The sequence below is a fragment of the Sapajus apella genome, unplaced genomic scaffold (genome assembly GCF_009761245.1).
Source record: "Sapajus apella isolate SASKATOON/1434 unplaced genomic scaffold, GSC_monkey_1.0 scaffold18, whole genome shotgun sequence".
Lineage (NCBI taxonomy): Eukaryota > Metazoa > Chordata > Mammalia > Primates > Cebidae > Sapajus > Sapajus apella.
Genome location: NW_022436958.1, coordinates 4,379,638 through 4,404,043, shown reverse-complemented (window position 1 = coordinate 4,404,043; position 24,406 = coordinate 4,379,638). Strand labels below are relative to the sequence as shown.

At 32.9% G+C, this 24,406-nt stretch overlaps 1 protein-coding gene and 1 long non-coding RNA gene across 3 annotated transcripts in view; one reads left to right on the top strand and one right to left on the bottom strand.

Moving 5' to 3' along the window:
* LRP1B (LDL receptor related protein 1B) overlaps positions 1-24,406 on the top strand; it is a 1,894,725-nt gene that overhangs the window by 1,861,572 nt on the left and 8,747 nt on the right. For both annotated transcript variants that reach the window (XM_032286208.1, XM_032286207.1), the window contains one exon: positions 17,349-17,425. In XM_032286208.1, the coding sequence (XP_032142099.1) occupies positions 17,349-17,425 (77 nt within the window). The remainder of the gene's footprint in view (positions 1-17,348; positions 17,426-24,406) is intronic.
* On the bottom strand, positions 15,844-22,739 carry LOC116556870. The gene is made up of 2 exons (XR_004271205.1): positions 21,646-22,739; positions 15,844-17,844 (listed from the first exon to the last, which is right to left on the bottom strand). It is a non-coding gene; the product is annotated as an uncharacterized LOC116556870 (long non-coding RNA).

The window sequence follows — 24,406 nt, the reverse complement described above, 5'->3', positions numbered from 1 at the left end:
AGAGAGAGAGAAAGAAAGAAAGGAAAGAAAGAAAGAAAGAAAGAAAGAAAGAAAGAAAGAAAGAAAGAAAGAAAGAAAGAGAAAAGAAAGAAAGAAAGAAAGAAAGAGAAAGAAAGAAAGAAAGAAAGAAAGAAAGAAAGAAAGAAAGAAAGAAAGAAAGAAAGAAAGGAAAGATAGGAAGGAAGGATGGAAAGAAGGAAAGAAAGAAAGAGGAAAGAAAAAGAAAGAAGAGAGAGAGAGAGAGAAAGAAAGAAAAAGGAAGAAGAAAATGATTTCATACGGGCGAGCCCTAATCCAGTCTGACTGCTGTCCTTATAAGAACAGTGATAAGAACAGAGAGGGAGGTATCAGACACATTGCACACACAGAAATGACCATGTAAATGAATAGACAATGTGAAGGCTGCTGTCTGTAAGCCAAGAAGAGAGGCCTCAGAAGTGCCCAAAATATGCTGATCTCAGACTTCTAGCCTGTGAGAAAATAAGCTTCTGTTGCATAAGTCATCCAGTCTGTGTGCTTTTTATGGCAGCCATAGCAAAATCGTGCATATTTTGGTACGAGAATTGTGGTGCTGTTGTAACAAATACCTAAAAAGGTGACTGGCTTTGGAGCTGGGTAATGGGTAGAAGATGTCAGAATGCCAAGGAACATGGAAAAAAAAAAAAGCCTCAATTACTTTGAAGAGATTATTGGTAGAAACAGGGATGTTAAAGTTACTTCTGGTGAAGTCTCAGATGGAAACGAGGCACATCTGTTTTGAAACTAGAGAAAAGGTGATCTTTGTTATGAGGTGACAAGGAGCTCCATTGAACTGTTCTGTCTAGTGCTTTGTGGAAGGTAGAACTTACAAGTGATTAACTTTGCATTTGGCAGAGACTAAGCAAAATGTTGAAGTCATGGCCTGGTTTCTACTTGCTGCTGATAGTAAATAGTGAGAGGGAAAAGATAAACTGAAGGAATTGTTAAGCAAAATTGAAGATTTGGAAATTTCTCAGCCTTGCCGTATTGCAAAATTAAGTAGAAAGAATGTTCTGAAGAAGAAATGAAGGGCATGGTGGAACAGTCATTTGCTGTAAAGGATTATTGGTGTGGTTCATGGGTTCAACCATCTCAGCGTAACTGCTGCCATTTGTACTAAAGGGACCAGAGAGAAGGCAAAATGTAGGAAGACTGCTGGATTTTTGATGCATCACCAGATGAATTTTGGCTGGAAAATCTACTGGCGGCCTATCTATTAAGAGCTTATTTTCAAGGTCAGGCATGGTGCCTCATGCCTGTAATCCCAGCACTTTGAGATACCTAGGTAGGCGGATCACTTTAGCTCAGGAGTGCAAGCCCAGCAGAGCAAAATGGCAAAAAATTGGTCCATCTCTACAAAAAGTTCAAAACTTAGCCAGGCATGGTGGTGTGCACCTGTGGCCCTTGCTACTTGGGAGGCTGGTCTGGGAGGATCACCTGAACCGGGGAAGCTAAGCTGTGATTACTCTACTGCATTTCAGCCTGAGCAATGCTGTCTCAAAAAGAAAACAAACACATCATTTTTTGTACCCTTCCATAACCTCTTTTTGTTTATGTATCCTCAGCAGCACAGCAAACACTCCTCTTGTAGACGCCTACCACTGAAGACTAGGGAAATATTGAAATATGCTAATAAACTTCTCCTGGATGTAAATCACCAGTGCTTGGGCATCCAGGAAGGGACACAGTAGAGGAGAATGAGGAGGTCAGGGATTCCTCCCTTTGGAAGTCTTCTTCCTGTTTTCTGGGTTTTGAATGGAGATTTAAATTTGTATCCTGCTCACATCAGTCTCCTATGTTGACCACACTAAAGGAATCAATTTATTGACCAGTATCTTTGCTATCAAAGGTGAGGCAGACAGTAAAGAAGTTCTGTTGATTCCGTAGGAATAAACATTAACAGGAAAGAACACAAGTTCTGAATTCAGACTTCCCTAGATTCACAGACATATTCCTCCATTATGGTTGGTGTAGCCGATTAGCCTCTCCAAGCCTTAGTTTCATCCTCTTTAAAATAATGATTCTAGTATGTACATTTAAAAACTTCCATAGGGAAGAAATGCTGTGTGGGAACAGGTACAATTAGTCTTAAAATCTGTGCTTAGTGCCACTGGGTCTTTTTTTATTTCTGCTTGACTTTGACTGTTATGAAAATTAGCTTTTATTTTTAAATCCTGAAGGTGTACCACTGTGATACATGGTGTTATTGAAGGTAACCTGTGGAAGTTTCCTTTGGCATTCCATACTCTAGCTTCCATTTCCCAAGCAGCTCCTGTCTAAAGTTTTGGCATTGTGGTAGAGTAGCAAATATTTGAAAGTCCACATTTTGTACATATTTCATTTTTTTTCTTCTGACTTTTCTTTATAATACCGATCTTCTCAGAAATTACTAAAAGTTCTCTGCACACCTAAAGACACCTAACTCAATTCTTTCTCCATACGGATAGAGAATAAATAATATATATTCTCATTCTAGAATAAAAAAAAAAACTTTTCAAAGCCAATATAAAATTCACCTTCCTTATTTTCTTGTTTATGAGATCATAGACATTTTTAGAAATAAAAAATTAGTAGTTCTGAGAATTTCTCACAATATCCACATTTCCTAGTATTACCCACTGTTATTTTGGTTTCTGTTCAATTCCTTTATGCAAATATACTTTTTCAGATTATTATACACTAAAAAATGAGATCCTATGATACACACCCTTTTATGTTAATTTACTGTGCAGTGTGTTACGAACAGATTTGCATGTTAATTTGTATCATTAAATGCTTTTAGTTTAATTGGCTGCCCACTGTTCCATTATCTGGATTTTCCCTATTTTAACCAATTCTCATTCAATAATTCCCTATTGTCATTCAATAATTAGGTGTGTTTGTTTATTTATTCATATTTTACTATTTTTCCTAGGATATAAACTTCTGTACATGCACATAAATGTCTGTGTACTCATATCATTAGTTTTCTGAAACAAACACTCAGAATAAGAAATATTATGTCCAAAGTTACAGATTTAAGTTCACTGACTCTTTGGACAAGTTACATCCTCTCTGTTTGTCTCATTTCTCCTGTCTGTAAAATAATGGATTTGGACTAATTGTTCACTAAAATACTATAAAACTGTGAGGTTCATATATTTAAATGTGAGCTCTATTTGGACTTCATCTAAAACTGATTTTAGCTTGTTTCAGGGTCAGTCCCAGATACAAATTTTTACAAAATTTCTCTGAAATACTTAGGAAGATAATGAGAAGACAAAGATTGCTACTAGCAACAAAAATAATGAGTAACAGATAACCTATTGTTAACACTGTTGTTAACACTGAGGAACTAATCATAAAATTCCTGAGTCAAAAATACATATTTATGCTTAATTTTCCTTTATGATTTTATGCTTTATTTCTCTCATGCTCTAAAATAATATGACAGTGTATACTTGTGTATATAAGTAGCCTAAATTATGCCCAACTGAAGGGAGAATCATCCTTTATACCTCTTTGTTATTATAAATTTCTAGGCCAGTAGACTCACAGATTATAAGAATTAGAATCTCAGCTCTCTGTCCCTTACCTTGTTCATACATTGCTTGGCGAGATTTTAAAAAATGCTCTTCAATATCCTCTTCTCATATCCATTCATCAACAAATAATTACTGAGCACCTACTATATACCAGACACTAACCTATGCACTAGAGAATATATTGGTGAACAAAACAGACAAAAAAAATGATTTTTTGGAACTTCATCTCTAAGAGGGTGGAGACAGAAAATAAAGAAAATAAATATTTACAATATTGTTAAGTATTTTAATAATGTTAAGAGCCATTAAGAGAATACTAGAGCAGAAAAGAGAGATGGAAATTTGAGGGGAGATTTGAAATATGATGTTAAGATTGCCAGTGAAAGCCTTCCTGAGACGATGATATTTGAGTAAAGACCTTAAGGAAATGTGGGAATGGGTCATCTGGCTATATAGGGAAAGGGATTTTAGTCCCAGAAACAAATAAAAAAACAATAAATACAAAAGTAGGAATAGTCACCACAAAGTTGTGGCTAAAAATGTAACATATGTAAAGTATATGACCCTATCTTATAAAAAGTATATATACACACACAATACATATGTTAATATATACATACATATAACGACAAATGTGTATATCTATATATAATACACATGTACATATACAGAAAAAGGCATTAAAGATAGTAAATCAAAATGGAAACAATGATATCTCTTATATGCTGAAATTTGGGTAATATTTAATTTGTAAAGAGAGTTTTTTATGTAATTAATATTATCCTTCAAAAACAGAAGAAAATACAATGTTTTAAAATTATTTGAAATGTCGAAAAAGGGAGAACCAAAAAGACCTAACTTTACTATTACATTGCTTCAGAAATCACATCAGTTTAGATACGCGGTGTTTTTGAAATGGCAGGATGGCAAAACTTCAGGACACTTCTTATAATATATATTATTGCTTCTTGCCCATAGCAAAAACAATTCTCCATGTGGTCAGAAACAAGATGGCACTGTTAGTTTTTATGTTTTGCTTCTTCATTTAAAACAAACGCTAAAAATAAGTTGCTATGAGCATTTTGCCTGCATCGCTCTCTTTTTTTTTTTTTTTATTAGATTTATATGGACATCTTTTTTTTTTGTTTTTCTCTCTGGGGAAAATGATTTTTCATAAAATCATCATTCTCTCATCATCTGTGTGTGTGTGTATGTGTGTGTGTGTGTGCGCGTGTGCGCGCGCATGCACCCATATGTGGGTTTTTACATTTATCACATTACTCAATGATATTCCATATTTTGTGGCTACAATTGACTTCTCATCTGTGGACATGAAACATATTTTTGGAAAATTTGCCTGGGAATTCTCGCTGTTCCATTCCATGCCCCCTTTAAATTTAGATGTCTCTTTCTCTCTAGCAGGTTGTAAATTCCTTCAAGTAAGAGGTTATTTCTGATTTATAGATTTTACCCCAACAGGTAGCATGTATTATCCATGTAATATGTCCCGAATGAATATTGTTAAATGGTTAATGTGTTAATTCCTGTATTGTATTATGGGATATGGCAGCTTATGATACACTTCTCATTCTATCACAATAATAACACATCTTCCATCCTTAATAAGTTTTCAAAGAATGGAGAGTCAGAAAATAATAGGAAGATGATTCATTTTACCATGATTTTTGGTCTGCTTTCCCATCTACATGATGCTTTTTAAAACTCTTGTATGATGTTTCCTGAGTGTTCTCAAACCCACGCTAAATATCTCTAAGTGAAGAACTAGATAGGCTTAATACACCATCTTAAGTTACTAGAAAAACATAATTTGATTTATTTCATTTTCTCTTCTCTTGACCTTTTGTTTGATGTCTGTGTGTTTTTACTTTGTGATTGTCTCTCAAAAAAAGATGGAGCATAAGAGGAAAGTCTGGTATATCCCCTGTCATTTGGCACCTCTGAGTCTATTCGAGGAAAAAGATGAGGCAAGGAGAAATAGAGTATGTGTTTCAGGAATTTGAGTGCTGTAAGGTAACTGGTGCTAGTGGAATAGTGTTGGACAATAACATTAGATCATGAAATAATTCTCAGGAACGTGATATGCTTAGCTGGAGTTGGAAATTCATTCTATAGCAGTAGGGGAACACGTTTGAAATATGAAGTGTCACAATTACATGTATGTCTTAGAAAAGTCTTAATGACATGATAATCTGATAGAAAAAGATCCCACCGTTTTGAAAAATCTAGATTTCATAATGAATCTTAATTTGCAATAAAAGGAAGACAAAGATTTTTCAATTAAAAAATGGCTAGTGGGTTTAATGGCAAACAAGGCATATAAAACAGTATGGAAGACTGTATATGTCAGGGCTGTACCTTGTTTTGCTTGCTCAATTGTTCCACCCTGTATCTCTTTTCTCATCTTAATATGGAAATTGCTAATGAAATCTATCTCTTTAGATTGTTTTGAGGATTAAAAAATGCAATATATATAAAGAACATAGAATATTGTCCTCAACGTAGTAACCACACAAAATGAAAATTTTCAAAGTATTGTAATAGACTAGATACAAAATAATCAGAACTTGCTATAATTTGTACTTCTAGGGGTCCAAGCAATAAAAATGAGTATTTTTTAAACGTGTTTGTTACTGAAAATTAGGTAAAATTTTGCATAAACGAAAGATTAGTAGTGTAATGACAGTGACAGTAATAGTAACTGGGAAGGGGGCTATAATATGTAAAGCCAGCTCAAGTTCTATTTAGGGCATCCTCCCTCAGTTACCTTAGAAAACATGGACAGGAACTAGCATTTGTAAATATTTTTAGAGTAAATTTTTTTAAGGCAGAAGGATGCAAGGTGAATATGTAAGTACCAAAGGGACATTCATTTAGAGAGTGATCTGAATTAAGCACTTTGTCACATTCTTTGCTGTTGTGATTGTTTCAATCTAATTATTTTATAAGTGTTCAGCAGTATTTTTCCAAGTCCTTAAGGTGAGTAATACATAATAAAATGCACAGGTATTGGAGAAGCCTTTGGTGAAAGGCATTTGGGAGGAAGATAATGAGTTCTGTTTCTGTCACAAGTTTCAGAAAAGTGGGAATTATTCCTATATATCATGATGGCTAATTATGGCCCTGGTTCCTCAAAATATTGGCCTTGCAGAAAGGAGGCTGAACAATTTGCTCTTCACTGGTCCTGCTGTCAGGCTGAGTAGCACTCCTCCACGTGGACCCATGACCTAGAGGCCCCTTAGAGAATGCTTAAGAAGAGCCCAAGGAAATTGTCAAGAGTGGTTTCAAACAGACCACAACTTTTCAGCAGGAATATTGAACAATTCAACTTCAGCAGCTGGTGTTGTCCACATTGCAAAAGTCAGGTCATTATATGTCCCTGATTTGCTCTCTCCCCCTCGGCATATTTTCAAAGAATAAAATCTGAAATGTGCATGTCTTTTGGAGCTGTAAAGGCCAAGAAAATCTGTCACATCAACGTCTATCATGTACGATTCTAGGTATCAGGCTGTAGCTTGCTTAAGCTTTCACCTTGCTAGTTGTGCCATGGGGAACAAAAGGAACACGGATATCACATTTTTCTGTCCCAGTTTAAACTCTAGTTTGTGGTTTGAAGCACAAGTGGCACTGTTTAATGAAGAATAATTACATAGTTGTGTATTGGGCTGCTATTATCATGCAGCTCTGAAGCAATCATATTATTTTCCCATGATTTTGTGACACATGATTGGCCTTAAATATAATCAGTAGATCAGAATATCCAAAGAAACCAAACCCAATACATTATATTATTTTATTTGTGTAATTATTTACTGTTTATTCATTTTAATTATTTTGCCTTTATTAGACCACTTTCTTAGATTTTATTGCTGTAAACAAACAACTTCAAGTTTCAGTTGCTTATACAAAGGTTTATTTCAGGCTCATGTTTCATGCTTAAACAAGTCAATAAAATTAGATTAATTAACCTTCAACCTGGCACTTGATCCCAAATTAACTTTACACAATTCCTAGACAAGAATTAGAATCATATACTTACCAGACACATTTGATTAAGAATAAAAAATAGATTAATGATTACTAACGTTATCATCATTTAGGGAAATATATTATTTCTCCTTTTTTACATTCGAATGATAGCAGAAAAAGCCAACGTGTTAAAGGAGTAGAGAAACTTAACCTTATTTTTTTTCTGTTGGGAATAAAATGAGACATTACAATTATATTGATATTGGTATGCCATCAACACTTTTTAAATTTAATATTCATAATATTATTTATTGGCTGAGTTAAACTAACTCAGATGATACAAATTTTATGTGCATTTGACTCTTAATTCTCTCAAAAGAGCTGAACTTTTTTTTTTACAGAGTTTTATTGCATTACAAAAAGCAAAAGAAAAGAAAGAAGGAGAAAGAGATAAAGATGTGAGGTGGTGAGAGGAAACCATTCAAAATAGAAAAGTCAAAACTGTAAAAGAGGAAAGGAAGTAGATTTAAGGGGAAAACTAAGTTTAAAACAGGCTAGATCTGAGTGCAATGTGTGATGCAAGCAGGAAGTATTACTCTCCCTTGTTATTAGAAATTAGTAATCTGAAATGAAGTGACTTGGTTAAAGATACATCTTTTGTAAAAAGAGGAGCCTACATTTCAATCCAGGCCTGGCTAATTTCAAACTTCGCATGCACTGTTTGGGTCATCCATACCAGAACTTACACTTAAAATAATACTTTTATTTTGTCTTTATTAAATGAATTGATGGAATTAAATTACATTTGATTTTATGTATATATATATATATAAAATGTGTAAAATACATTTTCATATTAAAGTGCCCACCAGGCAAACACCTCTATAATTAAATTTTTGTCATCCTGGGACAAGAACTGAATGGCACACAATTTATATGGCTGAATTAACATAATTTACATATTCCCAAGTACTAGAATGTAATAATCTCATTTAAAAATGGAAGAATTAATGAATTAAAGAATGAGTGGATGAAAGAAAAAAGGAATATAATTTAAATATTATTTTCTCTGGTCTTGTATGTAAAGAAAGTCCCATAGTTGATTAGTATTCCTTTCAGTGAGAAATGACTGATTGATAATAACGTGAAAGCATGTTCTTATGAATGGTGCTACATATTCTTTGCAGAATAGATAATGCACACATATATGAGACTTCTACATATGTATGTGTGTTCCTATAAACTTCTATATATGTATGTTCTTATGTGTTCAACTATGCCTCTTCCATGTTTTCACACATTCTTCTATTCATTTTGTCAAACAGCAAAGGTATTGATCAGCCAAACATATCTATTGAGTATTTACTGGATACTGTTCAAGAAATGAGGGAATACAAAGATGAACAATCAATAATCTTGACCTTTAGGTAAATCATAGTCTAGTATAGTCATAGGCAAAAATACCTTTAGATATTTATGACTGCATATATAAGTAATCAAAAAATAAAATATAATGTATTTGTGATTGTACATTGATCAAATATGTAAAGATATTTATGACTGACCCCAAATAGTAGTTTTCTCTGTAATGTAAAATACTATGGTAATATTTTGTAGCATTTTAGATCTAGTGAAGACATTTGTCTCTACTTCCCGAATCAATTTTTAGGCCATTGCCTGCGTAAACCTTCTCACTTTGGCTCTAAGAAAAGTAATCTTAAACTGGGATTAGGAAAGAAATGTGTGTGAAAGGGTAATTTTGTCATAAGCTTTCAACAATTTCTGTCTTCAACATCTTCCTATAAATGTTAAACAAATCTGGTAAGAGTTTTATGATGAATTAGCATTTATACAGGATAGACAAATTTGTTAATTCATATTGAATCTTGATTTTAACAAATCTTTCTCATTTTATCTGTTTATTTCAAATTTTTGATTGCATTATTTTTAAACAATTACAAATTTTAAAAATATTTTGAGAGTACAGTTTCTAAATTTTGAAGAAGGTTAAATGCTAGTAATTGAGTAGTTGAAACTTACACTAATACAAGATCCCTTTCTAGATTATAAATTTTGGTGCTCTAGAAAGCTTTGGTGTTACATTTAGGGAGCTATGTAGGGATCATTAAGAAAGCTTGGAACTAGAACAAGGACTATGCTGAACCACCAAAAAGATGATCACCATTTCTTTGTCTTATGCATTTCCCAATATTTCAGACTCTAAATTATTCAAGTAGCAATATCAGTATTTCAACACCTGAGCATTGCAACTGAAAGTGAATTGAATACTTTCAGAGAATTAGAATTAGATGTAGCACTAGTTAAGTAGTCACATACTCAAAACCCTGTAATAACACAAGGTTTTGCCCTAAATTTGTATAGGATACATATACTTTTAACAGTGCTTAATAACTGCAGTTGAATATGCCAGACATTGCCTTTATAATTTCATATCTCATCACCGTGTACCTCTGAAAATCTAAGAAATAGGAAGGGACTTTGTTGGGTTTTTGTAGAAAAAAAATCTTTATTGCTTATTCTCACTTTATGCTAAAATATAAAATATTTAGGTAGCAAGCTAGCTGCTTTGTCTGCATGGCACTAAGCATTGAGATTTCCCGCCAGGGCTTTATATTTTTAAACCAATTTTGGAACTGGCCTTCATTTTGGGAACATCCCACTGGTATTGTAGTGGAATATTCATTTTTTTCTTCCCACCTTTAGCTATAGAATTGTAACCACTGTTTCTAATGTAATGGCCTACATTTATGTCTTCAATTACATCCACCATATTACCTAATGTTAAAATTATGATTGTTCCTTTTCCTTTTCAGTGGATGTAAGTAATGTATTCAGTTAAACAGAAATTGTCTACTCACTCTAAAAAATATCTATGTCTTCCTTATCAGTTTTCAGTAAAATTTTCTCTGGAATGTCTAGATGATAAAAGTTTTCCATCACTGGATATTTTATTGTTTAGCATATGTATTTAGTCAGCTTTAATACTTCAGTGACCACTTCTGCTCAAGCTTACTGCACAACATTTTATGTTCAAACATTTCTACCTTAAATCACCCAAACTTAAACTTCCTTTTACGAATCATTTCTTGGTAAACTAAATTTTATCCTCTCTTTATGTTTCTCCTTCTTAGAATAAATTACCTTTAAAAATCCATTTTATTAATTGCATTTTTTTTTGTGGCCACCTCTTCAATAGAAACTTCTCATTTATTTTTACCTTTTCCTAAATTATTAGTTCCATAAACACTTTATTGAATATATCACTTCTCTTTTTACTTTACCACATTATTTGACATTATTTGAACTCTTGATTTCTGAGAAGTGTTAATGTTGTAAAGTAAAAAGAGAAATGACATATTCAAACTCTTGTTAATCTGGTAAAGTAAAAGGAGAAATGACATATTCAATTAAAATGTGAATATGTCAATTTTGTATTAAAATAATCTTATTTTAATATTGAGAGAATTTAGTCAGAAAGAGTTCTTGATTAGGTTTGACTTACCGATCTTATCAGCATTAGTTAACAAATATTTAATGTAGGACTTTAAAATGAAGCATCATAGGCTGGGTGTGGTGGCTCACACCTTAATCCCAGCACTTTGGTAGGCCAAGGCCGGCGGATCACAAGGTCAGGTGTTGAAGACCAACCTGGCCAATATGGTGAAACTCCATCTCTACTAAAAATACAAAAATTAGCTGGGCATGGTGGCACGTGCTTGTAGTCTCAGCTACTCGGAGGCTGAGGCAAGAGAATCACTTCAACCTTGGAAGCGGAGGTTGCAGTGAGCCAAGACTGTGCCACTGCACTCCAGCCTGGGCAACAGAGCAACACTCTGTCTTAAAAAACAACAACAAAAACAACAACAACAACAACAAACTAGGCATGATAGTGTATTATTATAGAGTTGAATCAAGTAAATTTATTACAATACAAATAAATTTAAAATACTACCTTAGGCTATTTGAATAAAATAATGCAAAGTAACACCTAGCTATTGTCATTTAAAACATAACAGTCAAATTTGGATTGAGAACAGTATTGAATAAATATAAATTAGAGTGCTAAAGCATCTATTGAAAAAATACCGAATGACTGAAATATATAGTATCTGGCTGTAGGTGTTCAAAATTGTATGAATTGAGACATAATAAGGGTATATTTAATGTGTATACATTTAAGATGGATCTATAGTATTTTTGAACTCCACAAAAATGTGAAGTTAATTTTAAGAAGTGTATTAATATGTCCCTCACTGCCACTGCCAGAGACAGGTTATTAAGGCATAGCTGACCACAGGTCCAAGGCAGTGTGGTAATTCTTACACTTTTACAATGGAAATAAATGCATTTTTTAAAATAATATTTTTACATTTAAATTAAGAGTCTGTACTCTTCTGGGCATGGGAAAGTAAGGAAAAATATTTTTTCTTATGTATTGAATTAAAAGAATCATGGCATTGCCATCTAAAACAATGATTAAATAATAATGCCACATTTTATTTCTACTACTACTTATTTCTGCTTCTTTGGGCGGATTATTTGAATATAAAATTCCTCATTTCATGCAGCGTATAATGTATACTCATAGGATTCTAATAGAAGTTAGATATGAATATATTTTTATATGAAAGTACCTGTACTAGGATCTAGCATAAAGTTTAGTAAATATTAACTGAATTCATGGAACATTTCACACAGAAGATGAGATAGAACATTTTTAAGCACATTATAAAAATTAAGAATCCTTGTGTATACATGAAATAATTTTATCTAAGAATTTAAAAATTACCTACAGTAATTTTATCTATTGTTGCAAAACAATAACAGATAGAAAGATTTTAAAGGAAAGTTAAGCAGATGAATAAATATCTAATTATTTGTCCCAAAATGCTAGGGTTTTTGGTTTTCTGCTTTTTTGCATCTTGCAGTGCTACTATCTGCCAGAAAAGTGTGTATAAAAGATATGGTGAATACAGAGAGAGTAGACCTTTCAAGTTGGAAATATTATATAAAGGTAGTTATATTCTCACCACCAAAATAGTGTAATTTGATGAGTTAATCAGAAAAAAAGTATTTTCATGTAACTTTGAGTTTTTCTGATTTTCCTTGCTGTATGAAAATACTTTGGCATAAATTGCTTCATAACCTGTAATCATATTTTTAATTTTTATAAGAGCATTAAGACATGCATGCCACCATAAACAATTTTTCCAAGGCTTCTTAATCACTTTGTGTCATTTTTTTTTCCTGTGTAGAGAAAGAAAAGGGTAAATCAAAATATTTTTCTTTCTGAATGCCTCCATCATGATGGCTAATAAGGGCAACCTTGCAAATATATATAAGAGGAGAAATTCCATTTTAAATTGCTTTAAGGTTCACCTTTGAATTTCATTGTGGTTGGAAGAGTCCCATGACCTTTAAATTTGATGAAAAGAGAGAACAGATATTAATCTCATTATGTTATTTTGAAGTTCTCCCAAAGTGGATGGCTCTAGACCACATTTCTGCAAAATGACAAGAGCAGTTCATATAAATTGATCATTGTTACAGGAAAGACAATATCTAAAGATTTTAATATACCTTCAGTGTTTTAAATCTCATTTCATTCTCTTTGTAATAATTACTATTTCAGAGTTATTATTTAAGAGTTTCAATATATGCCTCACAGTTGTGCTACTAAATGTAGTAACACTCATTTTATAGATTATATTTAGTCCTCTTATATGTAATAACTTTCATTTTAAAGATTATATTTTGTCCCCTTATAAAAGCCAAGCTTATTTTGATATTCTAAAAGTGTTGATTGTGCTTCCTAATAGTATCTGTACACTGTTGATTTTATACAAAGTTATTCCCCTATGCCACAGAAAATTATAATTGAAACACAAAATATTGTAGCTATACAAAATTGTACGAACTGCTCAGGGACATGAAAAATTAACTAACCATGTGTTTCATACAGTAACACGCAGATGAGAATGACAATAAATAAATAAGCCCACTCCAGGTACTGTGTAGGGAACTTCTATCTAGTTTATTTCATCTTTTGAGTAATTATGCTGGGCTTGTATATTATTATTCTCATCCTAATAATAAAAAAATAAATATTTGACATAAGAACAAAGCCTGTGAAAATATAGTAATATGATGTATATCATATATTTCTTGAAGTGTGACTTGTGAATTATTTGCATCAGATTCACCTTGTTAAAATGAAGAATGCTGGCCACAATTCCAAGTTGCTTAAGGAATATGTGGGGCCTCAGAATCTGAATTTTAACATTTCCCATTTTTCATAATCATTATTCTAGCCTGGAACATAAAGGGAATACCATAAAACATACTGTAATTAAGAGCACATAACATACAACTATTGTGGAAGTGGAAGAATAAGATTAAGAAAACAATTTACTATTAATCTTTTTTTTTTTTTCCAGTGCCAATGGCCTAGGAAAAAAAAGAAGTCAAAGAATGTTAAGTCAATACCTTTTACCATGTAGCTATTGACAGCAGGAAACTGCTAAGAGCATTGCCTTCATTTGATGATGTAAAGAAAGAAGGATAAACAATTATTTGAATAGTCAATAAGTATCTGTTTATCTACCTACCTATCCATCCATCTATTCCTGATCCAATGATGCTTAGTTAAAATTCATGGAATTGTTTAAAATGTTAAATCATTTACAGTCCTTTAGTGATCAGCACATAAGATGAAGCTGATTTTCATTGTCCTAAGGTTAAGGGCAGTGGGAAACATCTGCAATTTTAACATGAATGATACAGAGCTATTTGCTGGATGAGAAGAAAAAATAAGAAAAGATTGCCTACGGGGGACATGCAGGGCTTACATGAAGATAATTGTCCCCAGATGAATAGCAAGGAACAGTGTATTTCAATAGTACAGATTAAAGATGACCGGAGCATGGACTATCGATTTTGCTTGAGTAATAGTAAAAAGGAGATGGATACCAGAGACATTATATTCAGCATGGCTATGCAAATAATTTAGTAGGGAATTGGACAGGAAATTTTGATGATCTCCACATATTGTATTTCTTAAATCCTCTGCCATTAATGGCTTTGATCATTGTAGTCCACTTAGAGTATGAAGATTTATGGATTGCTATAAAGATGGCAAAAATACTTGGTCCTAAATCAACCGCTGGAGGAACTTGTGGAGCAGCAAATGCCTTAAGTTATAATTTTGTAAGGTAGGCAACAAGAATAATGATTTCTATTTAACAACTCAAAAGAGAATTTTTAAGACTGAGATGAATGCAGAACAGTGGAACATATTTTATCTCTGTCCATAAAACATTATTTTGTAAGGAGTATATGGAGAATGGCAAAGTGATCATCAGCACATTAAGATGTATAACTCTGAAAATTAATTATTTCTCCAGTACAGTCTTTGAGAGTTTTTTCCAATATATAATAAGTAAAATATTCTGTAAAGATTATGAATTTAAATGGGCTCCTACAGTTTAAAAGAGAAGAGGATTATGATCACTAGCAGGTGACTTCTTTTATCTATCATAAATACTGGATTCAAACTATGGATAAATTAGAGAATTATACTGTAATATTAACAAATACCTGTGCTACTTAAATAATTCTAGAGCTTGGACTAAGAACTACACTATCCTTATCTTCTTTATTTAAAAATCTCTGCTAATCTGAAAATTTCAAAATATAATTACTTTATAAATTATTAAAAATACATGATGTTCATGTCAGAACATAATATGGTCAAGTAGCATTTAATCTTCTAATTCCCAAGCAATTCCACATTCTGACTTCAAAACTTTTCAGAAAGTGTAATGATAAGCCCCAGAGGTTCTTTTCTCAGTAACACAATAAAATATGCCTTGGGCCATTTATCTTATCTAAGCTGAACTTGATTAGTTTTTTTTTTCTTTTAAATGAGATAACTTGAAAAGTAAATTTTGATATTTCTGGCAATAATTCAAAATAATTGCACACATGTAGACTTGTACACAACAGCTATTAATACACAATGAAATAACCAAGCAGTCGGCATTAGGTTTTCTGTGGAGCATATGAAATGTTCTTGGTGTAAATTAGAAAGATTTGACAGATGTAAAGCTACATAACACAAAAAGCATTTCACAATCAGAATTCACTGCAAAAACACGTTTGTAAAATGTTCCCAAATATATTATTTTGAACTATGTGTGGACTGGTCAATGATTAAAATATAGGAAGAATTGGAACCTTTTTCTAGATTATTCATTTGCAAATACTACAAATTAAAAAGAAAAAAACACAATGATTTCATTTGTTGTTCACTTTATTCTAATAATTTGAAAATGTGCTCATTTTATTACTTCACTTTAGTATACAGTGTTGTAGACTTAGCCTTAAATGTATTTATCTATGTTAATAATTTACTTGCATTATGGTTTATAATAAACATGATGTATAGAAAATCATATAATGTTTAAGCTTTTTATAACGTAACAACAAAAAATTGGGCTAATGCACGAGTCATGACCTGATTTATAATATTAATAATTTATTAATTTTCATTTAAATCATGCTCCATAATCATAGTTTTAAATTTATCATTATTAACTAAATAACTCTTTTATCTAACAGTAACCTCATTGCCAATTTATGTTCAAGTTTATATATGTTTATTTGAAACATATTTTTATGTTTATTATTTGACTTTGTCAGTAATAATGATTTTGTGAGAATTTGCCCATGATTTAGGACAGCCAATACTGTTTTTATCACTATCACAAATAATTTGTGTGGCATCATAGAAGCTCAGTTCCTGAAGAATCCTCAGATATCAAAATTGGCTATCCAAGAATTGGCAGAGACATTGAAATTGCAGTTATTTAGTTTGGCCCACCATGCTCAGAGAGGTTCACTTAGAATGGTTCTGGAAGCTGTTTTTTTATTGTGTACACTATTCTTGATATAGTGGTATTTGACAGTCATTTTAACTATGAACTGAAGCCAATTAAATTGTTTCTCTGTGGATTTCCTGTGACAGATGCACAGAGGCATCTTATGTTAGCCAATAGACATTGTTTAAACACAACTAAAACTGTTCCAGCATTTATTTTGATGCAACTAGCTAATTTCATAGTTGCAATTTCTGTTGAAATCATAACTTTTAATCAGATCTATTATTCTTGTCTTCTGCTACTTCTTATCATACTGTCATAGTACTTATATGGGAAAACAACTCCTCCCAACAAAAATTTGGGCACATTCTCTTGACTTCATATTAATAGAAGTGCGATTTAAAATGGGAAAGCACTGCATTTTGTTATCTCTGGTGAAGAGAGTAAAAACTCTACAGCTTGAACTAGGAGACAGACGACTATTGGCCTTTTGGTAGTTAGTTCCACTTTGGACTTAGAACAACCAGAAAAACAAATCACAAAAACTTACAGAAGGATTTGTTTAATATGCAAACTCAATTTTTGTAAGTGGCCACTTGTAATTTTCCATATCTCTCAAATTAAGTTCCAATTCATCAAGATTTTAATACTGCTATGAAATATGTCAATTTTAAGTTTAATGCAGAATAAGTAAAATAACTATAAACTTAAATTTTAAAAAGTATTTTAACAAAGTCCAATGAAAGTTACACGCAGCATACTCAAAATATGCAAGAAATTAGCAGAAATTCCTACCTAATTTCATCAATTTGTAATGCCTGGCTCCTATAACATTTCATTTGATTAAAATTACTACATTAGCAGACTTGTGGGCTTTGTTATTCACTGATCTATTTTGTTGTTGTTTGGATATTTTTAGATGCTCCGCCAACTGGTCAGGCACACAGTGTGAAAGGCCAGCCCCCAAAAGCAGCAAGTCTGATCGTATCAGCACAAGTAAGTTTCTCAGATTAATATTTTGGGTAGTGTACATTGCATACAAATCATTTTTATGTCATTATTGAGTGAGGTGAGTCTTAGAAGTCTTCTTCATGGAATGTTATGAGAGATTCACTGCTATCAGGTGTTTTTGAACGAGGAAGCACTGAGCTCACATCTAATTACAGGATCCAGGATGTACATGTTCCTTTAGGCTGGGAGAGTTTATCTCAGATTTGGGGAGTTTTCAGAATCACATCTTCTAACCTAATATAAGCATTTCCTTCGGAGTGTTCATCAGCTGCAAAAGTTGCAGATATCACAATGGCTGTGATAATGCTTCAGGAAGAAAAATAATTCCATGTTTTAATTAGAGCAAAGTGTATTGTCTTTGGAATGCATTTCAATGTGCCATGGGGTAAAAAGCAGACTTTAGTCTGAAAGAGAAGTAAGTTAACAAGCAATTCTTAATAAAGATGTAAGTTGATTTACTGTTTCTCTATGTTTACAGTATTGGTTTGAAGTATGTTAAAACATAGATCAACATTTTTGCTAATCTTTTTCGTGCAGCCATAGTCTTAGGGTCAGGTGTATCTGCATCATCATTGTGTGTTTGTGTATGGTTTCAGATGAGCTGAAATGATGTTATAAAGTTCTTCAAAATAAATGTCTGAAATTCACACATACTGTCATTAATGTGACCGTGAGTGAAAAACCTTTGAAAAATTTGTAATGTCTGTTTCGTGTAAATAAATTTGCAAAGGAACATGTAACATCCTTGAAGGAAGATTGCTTACCTTAGCAATTTTTCCCTAGTCCTTTACAGCTGGTGGGAAGGATTTCATAAAAACAAACAAAGAGCATACTCTTTCAGAGTTAGTGAAAAAGGAAAAGCACTATTAATGTATAAAATATATTATTTTTGTACCCTAGAAGCAGGTGTTCCATGTTTGCTGACATACCCGTTTGTTGTCTCTGCCCCCAGACAGTTTTGATATCATTGTTCAAATTTTGCTAATTTAGAGATTAATTTGGGTTTATTAATAAGCCTAGGCATCTTTGAAAAATGGAAAATAGGTCTATAATAAACAGTCTGGGCATGAATATTTAAATTTGGAAAGGGGAGATAAGTGATTTTTGGTTATGGAGCATTTTGAGTTGATCTTAGAATTTGTGTGCTCTCCTTAGGTCAGGGAAGGGAGAGGCCCCAGGGAAGCTATGAGCATATAATTGTAGGATTACCACACTGGAATTTGGAGTATTGGCTGATAAAAGGTTAGAGGTGGCAAAATGTGTCTTGCCCAATTTGTTACACAAAAGAAAAAAGAAAATATGCTTTATCTCTCTTCCCAGGATTTAGGGCTCAAATATACTACCAATAATAACTCTGGAGGTGTACTAATTTATATATAATTTTATGAACTAATTCAAAGCAATCATTAAGAACATTTATTAATGAAAGAAATGCATTTGAAGTTATCAACCTGTAGAGCATGGTGCCTTTATAAACTGGGAATTGAAAAGATACTTTAGCCTTTCCGATGGCGGTTTCTCAATGATCAAATATAAAGAAGATACACAGCCTTTTAGAGTATCAAAACAATTTAAAATTTTTTTTAAAAACTCTCTGACAAGAAATAGTGTGGAACGTGCACTGAATTTGGAAATTTTGTGTTAGCACCATCCACAAAGGAAATGTTTGGTGTTTGGAAAATGATTTGGAGCTAGAATGCTCCAGGTGTTTCTGTTAGAGAGTGGGGTCTCCAATGATTTGCATCGGCAAATGTAAGGAACTGGTTTTAATTACGTGCAATAGTGCTAAAGAAAAAAACATCAAATAGGGGAAAGAGTTGCAAATAGTTGTAACCCTTTTCCAATGACACTGAAGCTCTTTCTCCCATCACTGATTTAAAGTCATGAAATTTAATAGAAGCATTAGTACATTTTGAAAGGACTATTAGCTACATAAATGTCAAATTATCACCGACTTGAAAAACTTGACCAAATAATCACTCTATTAGATGCCTATCATCAGACATTTATGCTTAGAGAAACTTGCCTCAGTAGCTCTGAAAGAAGGGGAAAGGTAGTTAAACTGACCTTTCCCACCTAATATGATTACCTTTATTCTTTTGGGTAAAATTTAGTGGTTTTGAATGGTTGTCAAACCTTCCCTAAACTTGAGCAGAAGTCATCTACCCAATAAGAAAGATGAAGCTTTAGACATGTGTTTTCAAATCTGCATTCCCATCATCAGTGGGTCTTGGTTGGCATATTCCAGAATACACTGCCTCTGTCTGCCTAATTAGCCTCAATTTACACAAAGATTCACCTTTCTGATTTGTGCATGGCTTTCATAATCATCTCTGAATAGTGGCAGAGATGTTTACTGACTCTTGATGTTTGAAGTATCTAAAAGCAGCTTGTGGAATTAGGTAGATCTATTATCTAGGGCTTGGTGCTCAGGTTCCATTTTAAAAATCTAGTCTGACTCTTCTGAAGATATTTTCAAGAGCTTTAAAGTCAGGATGATAAAATATTCATTGAATATTTCTATTTTAAATTTACATAAAATTTTAAAATTCACATAAAATTGAGCATTGAATGCTCAGTATTTGAATTGTGCTTTTTGTGGTATCTGCTGAAATTATGAAAGATAAAAATATACTCATCATTTCTGGGGCAGTAATGTAGGGATACTATATTTTACTATAGTGACAATAGGGGCAAGCTATCCGTTAGGGGGTCATTGTATCTCTTTTTCTACTTTGTCCTTATCATTTTTATATCATGTATTTTATTTTAGTACTAAAATTAACTGGTTATATGATACCAGAATTTATACATTTGCAAATATAGAAATATAAATGAAAGATTCAAGAAAAGAATGTCTTCTTTCCACAAAGCAAATGTTTATCAAGTCTCTGCTAAGTGTCAAGTATTGCACTAGATCCCAGAGACAGGACAGTGAGGAGGTCAGACAGTGCCTCTTCTCATGAAGCTGAGGTTCTAATGGAGCAAACAGCAATAAAACAAGGAAGCAAATAAAAAAGGAAATATTGAAATGTATAAAGTAATTGTAAGCTTTTATTGGTCTGTGAAGGAAGCAAAACCAAAAAAAAAAAAAAGGGGGGGGGGGGGGGAGAAAAAAGAATGTCACGGACAAAGTAAGGCCAGGAGTGATTTCTCTGAGGTCGTGATACCTCTTCAGCTGAGACTTGAGGATCAAGGCACAAGAATAAGAAACAGCAGGTACAACTGTGGAGCGACAAAGGGTTGCGCATGTCCAGCAGACTGAAAGAAAACCGGTGTGCTAGCTTCAAGAGGACAATGGGGAGAGCGGTACGAACTGAAGTTAGAGATCCAGGACAAAAATGATAGACAGACACTTGACGATGACTGGGTCACCTTTACTAAGTTGGGAACATATTTTCTTTATAACTTTTAACATTACAGTGTACCAAGATGCTTAAGAGAGAGCATGCTAATTTCAACAAATACATATACCTCATATTTATACATATCTATAAACATAAACTTAAGAATAGGGTATAGACCAATATGTCAAAGGAAGTCATTGTAATTATATAATTTATGCTGATATTATTCTACTGTAAATTTGATCGGTAAAGAAAATGCTCTCTTCCTCTGAACTTCATGACACTGAACACTTCTGGCTTCTCTCCTACCTCTTTTGAAGCAACTCTGTCTTCCTTGTGAAATTATTTCCTTTCTATTCTGTCTGGTTAATTTACTCTCTGTTTATCACTAGACACTCTCCTTGTCCTGGATATACTCTCCTTGCCAAGACATAGATTCTTGACATGATTTATCAACTGTTTATTTCCCCCAAATTCCTATGCTCAAAATCGATTTATCTCCTAAGTTTGAGACATATATCTCACGGCTTGCTTGATATATCTGTATCTATATCATCTATACTCCACAGGGATCTCAAGTTCAGTCCCCATATGATCTCTTCACTGCCCCCTACCCACGCTCATTTTCTTATACTGTTTCCCCTTCTGTCCATATGGATGACTGAAAGGCGGTGATGCTTCAGCTGGCTACCGAATCATCACTTAAGTTCCATTCTTAACGTTCTCTTCCGTTCCTAAGTTGAATTAAACAATATACTCAGTAGATGTTACTTCCTAAATTTTCTTCAACATTATCTTTGAAAAACAATAGTACAATTGACCATCTGATTTATATGGTTACATACTCCATAATCTCACCTCTGCTTTCCATTGCAGTCACATCTCCTTCCAGCAGTGTCTAGCCCAACTGTTTTTCCTTAGTCCTAATCCTCTTGGCCTTTAAAGTCTCTTCACAGACTGCTAAAGACTTGCTCCTAAAGCCCCAGAAATACACTAGTCATCCTCCAGCCCAGATCTAGTTGGATGCACCTCCTTTATATTCCCAGAACAATGCATACTTCCCTAATACAGTATTCATGCTAATACAGTGAATGAACCCATTTGTTTGTCACCTTCTGTTACACGTCAAGCAACATGAGAGAAGGGTCATTTTTATCCTCAGTGTGAAACAGAGTATATATAGTGAGGGTCTGGAGCATAGCAAGCACTTAAGATATACTTGCTAAATCAGAATTGAATGTGTAGACCCTGTGATATCCTAAGAACTGCATTATTTGCAGAACAAAGAGAAAGAAATTGTGCCCTTAAAGATCTCAAAAACAAATTGATATAACGTATTGTGAAAAGTGCAAAATAAAAGCATGCATAGAGTGCTATGAGAACATATATTTTGATTGTTTTTATTAAGAGTGTATGTAGGACTTTCTATGATTGGCATAATCCTACCTATAGCACTATGTGATAGCTAGTAATGATGATACCAATATTATAGATGAATAAACTGAGACAAATACAATTAATATGCCTAAGCGTATGTTGGTAATAAATAGTAAAACTGAGATGTGAATAGAGGTAGCCTTGCTCCATTATCTCAACTGCTATGCAGTACCAGCTCTTGTATGGAAAGGGGCTCAACACAGCACTTTAAAAATACAGTTCTTTCTTCTAATGGAAAAATGTTGCATAATGAGGCTTCAGAACCATGTTGCAAAAAAAGACTTGCTCTATTTTTTATGAGAAACTTGAGATACTCTCTCCACCCTTAGTAAGTACTGAGTGTATATTTTTCAATCAGTTTCTAATAATCCACTAACAATGTACTGTTAAAAAAATCACCTGCAAAAGGGCTTGATCATTTTATTTACAGTATAAAATCTACTACCATATATACTACTGGGAAAAATACTTATTTTTATAATATCTATAATACAATTTTAACAATATCTGTGGTTTCCAGCAATAAAAACTATTTTATAAAAATTAAAAATTAAAAAAACTTGCCAACCTTCTAGCCTGCATTATTTATCAGTGACATTAGGCATTATAGTAGTTACCTTGATTGGTTACATAAACATATCAGAAGTCTAGGCTCTTAAACACAGTGCTGTAATATATGGGCTTGTAACTGCCATCTGTGATGGGAAAAAAAAGAAACCCCTTGTTTTCTATCATAGTTAATTAACAGCTTTCTACTTCATAGGAATGCCAAACTGTAGAACAAATAAAATCTATTTTAAAAGATATTTTATAATTGCATTGAGAGAAAATAAATTTTATATACCTTAAAATTATGTTGATAGGTATTTTACACCCGCCAATTTTACACAAATTTTAGGGAAAAAAATGAAGTCGATGTATTGATAAAGTCATGATCAATCAGCTGAAGTCATAGTTTATGAAGAAAGCAAGCTGTTCACTGGTATTTAAAACTTGTGAACAAATGTTAATCACCATCCAAGGTGCCAGATTCTCTGCTTTCATTAATTACTAATAAATTACAGATGCATATAAAGTTCACGTTCCCAAAACCAAGGAGATAATATAGTAATATCAAACACACTATGTTCTCATAACTACATGAAAAAACAAAATGACTTTTATATTTTAGAAAGCGTCTAAAGAAGTGGCTAGAAGAGATGGTTATATTTTATGCAGGTTATTTCTCGAAGTTCTAAATTAGATACTTATACATGAAATTTTCTTAATGAAGCCTTTTTGGTATTTTGGCAAGTGATCTCCAGTATGAATTATCTCACCCAGATATCCTCTGGCTATAAAGCTATTAAAACAGATCTATATATTTATAGTAAAGTTCTAAGTGGCTGGTTATTGTGCATAATATCACCATTAATTTCTACCTTGATACTTTCATATGCACATGTATTTGCAGGAAAAATTCATAAACTTTAAGAATTTGTAGTGTTCTGTTCTTAATCCATTCGAGATCTCCATGTGAAATTTTAATTAGTTGTTGGGCTGCTTTGTTTCTTAGGTTAACCAGTGATTAAGTTGACTTGATTATATCAACCCGAGGTCTATTCAAAGTAGACAAAAGCCTTTGTTTCATGTGTACTAGTCATTTTTCAGTAAGAAAAGTTAACATTAGCTACTTCATACTTTCCTATTATCAGGCAACTCTGTATTCAGCTTTCTTCCTACAATAAATGGCATTTGGGTGTATTCTCCTGTGGGTCACATTATTAGCAATGAGCTATTTTTGTCTGCCTACTCAGTGACTAAAAAAAATGATTACCCAATTGCCAATCTATTATATAAATGGAAAGCAAAGTCTCAATTTTGCTACTTCCCTGTGCTCAGATGTATATAAACAAGTACTAAATTTCACTGACCACTTTTGAAGATTGATTCTGTTAGTGCTAGTACTCAAGATCATTCTCATATATGTGGAAGAAAGGAAAATAATTGACATTTGCCACATAAGCCAAGCTCCCAAAATATGTTTTGCTAAAACCATTCAGGAACTAGAACATGAGAAAGAGAACTTTTTCGCCCCCTAATTTTGTGGAATCAAGCTAACTGCCCTTTGTGGTAGGTCTTTTTGTCTCTGTTTTACTGTTGAAGAGCATGAGCCTCAAAGTATTTAAGTAACCTACTTAAG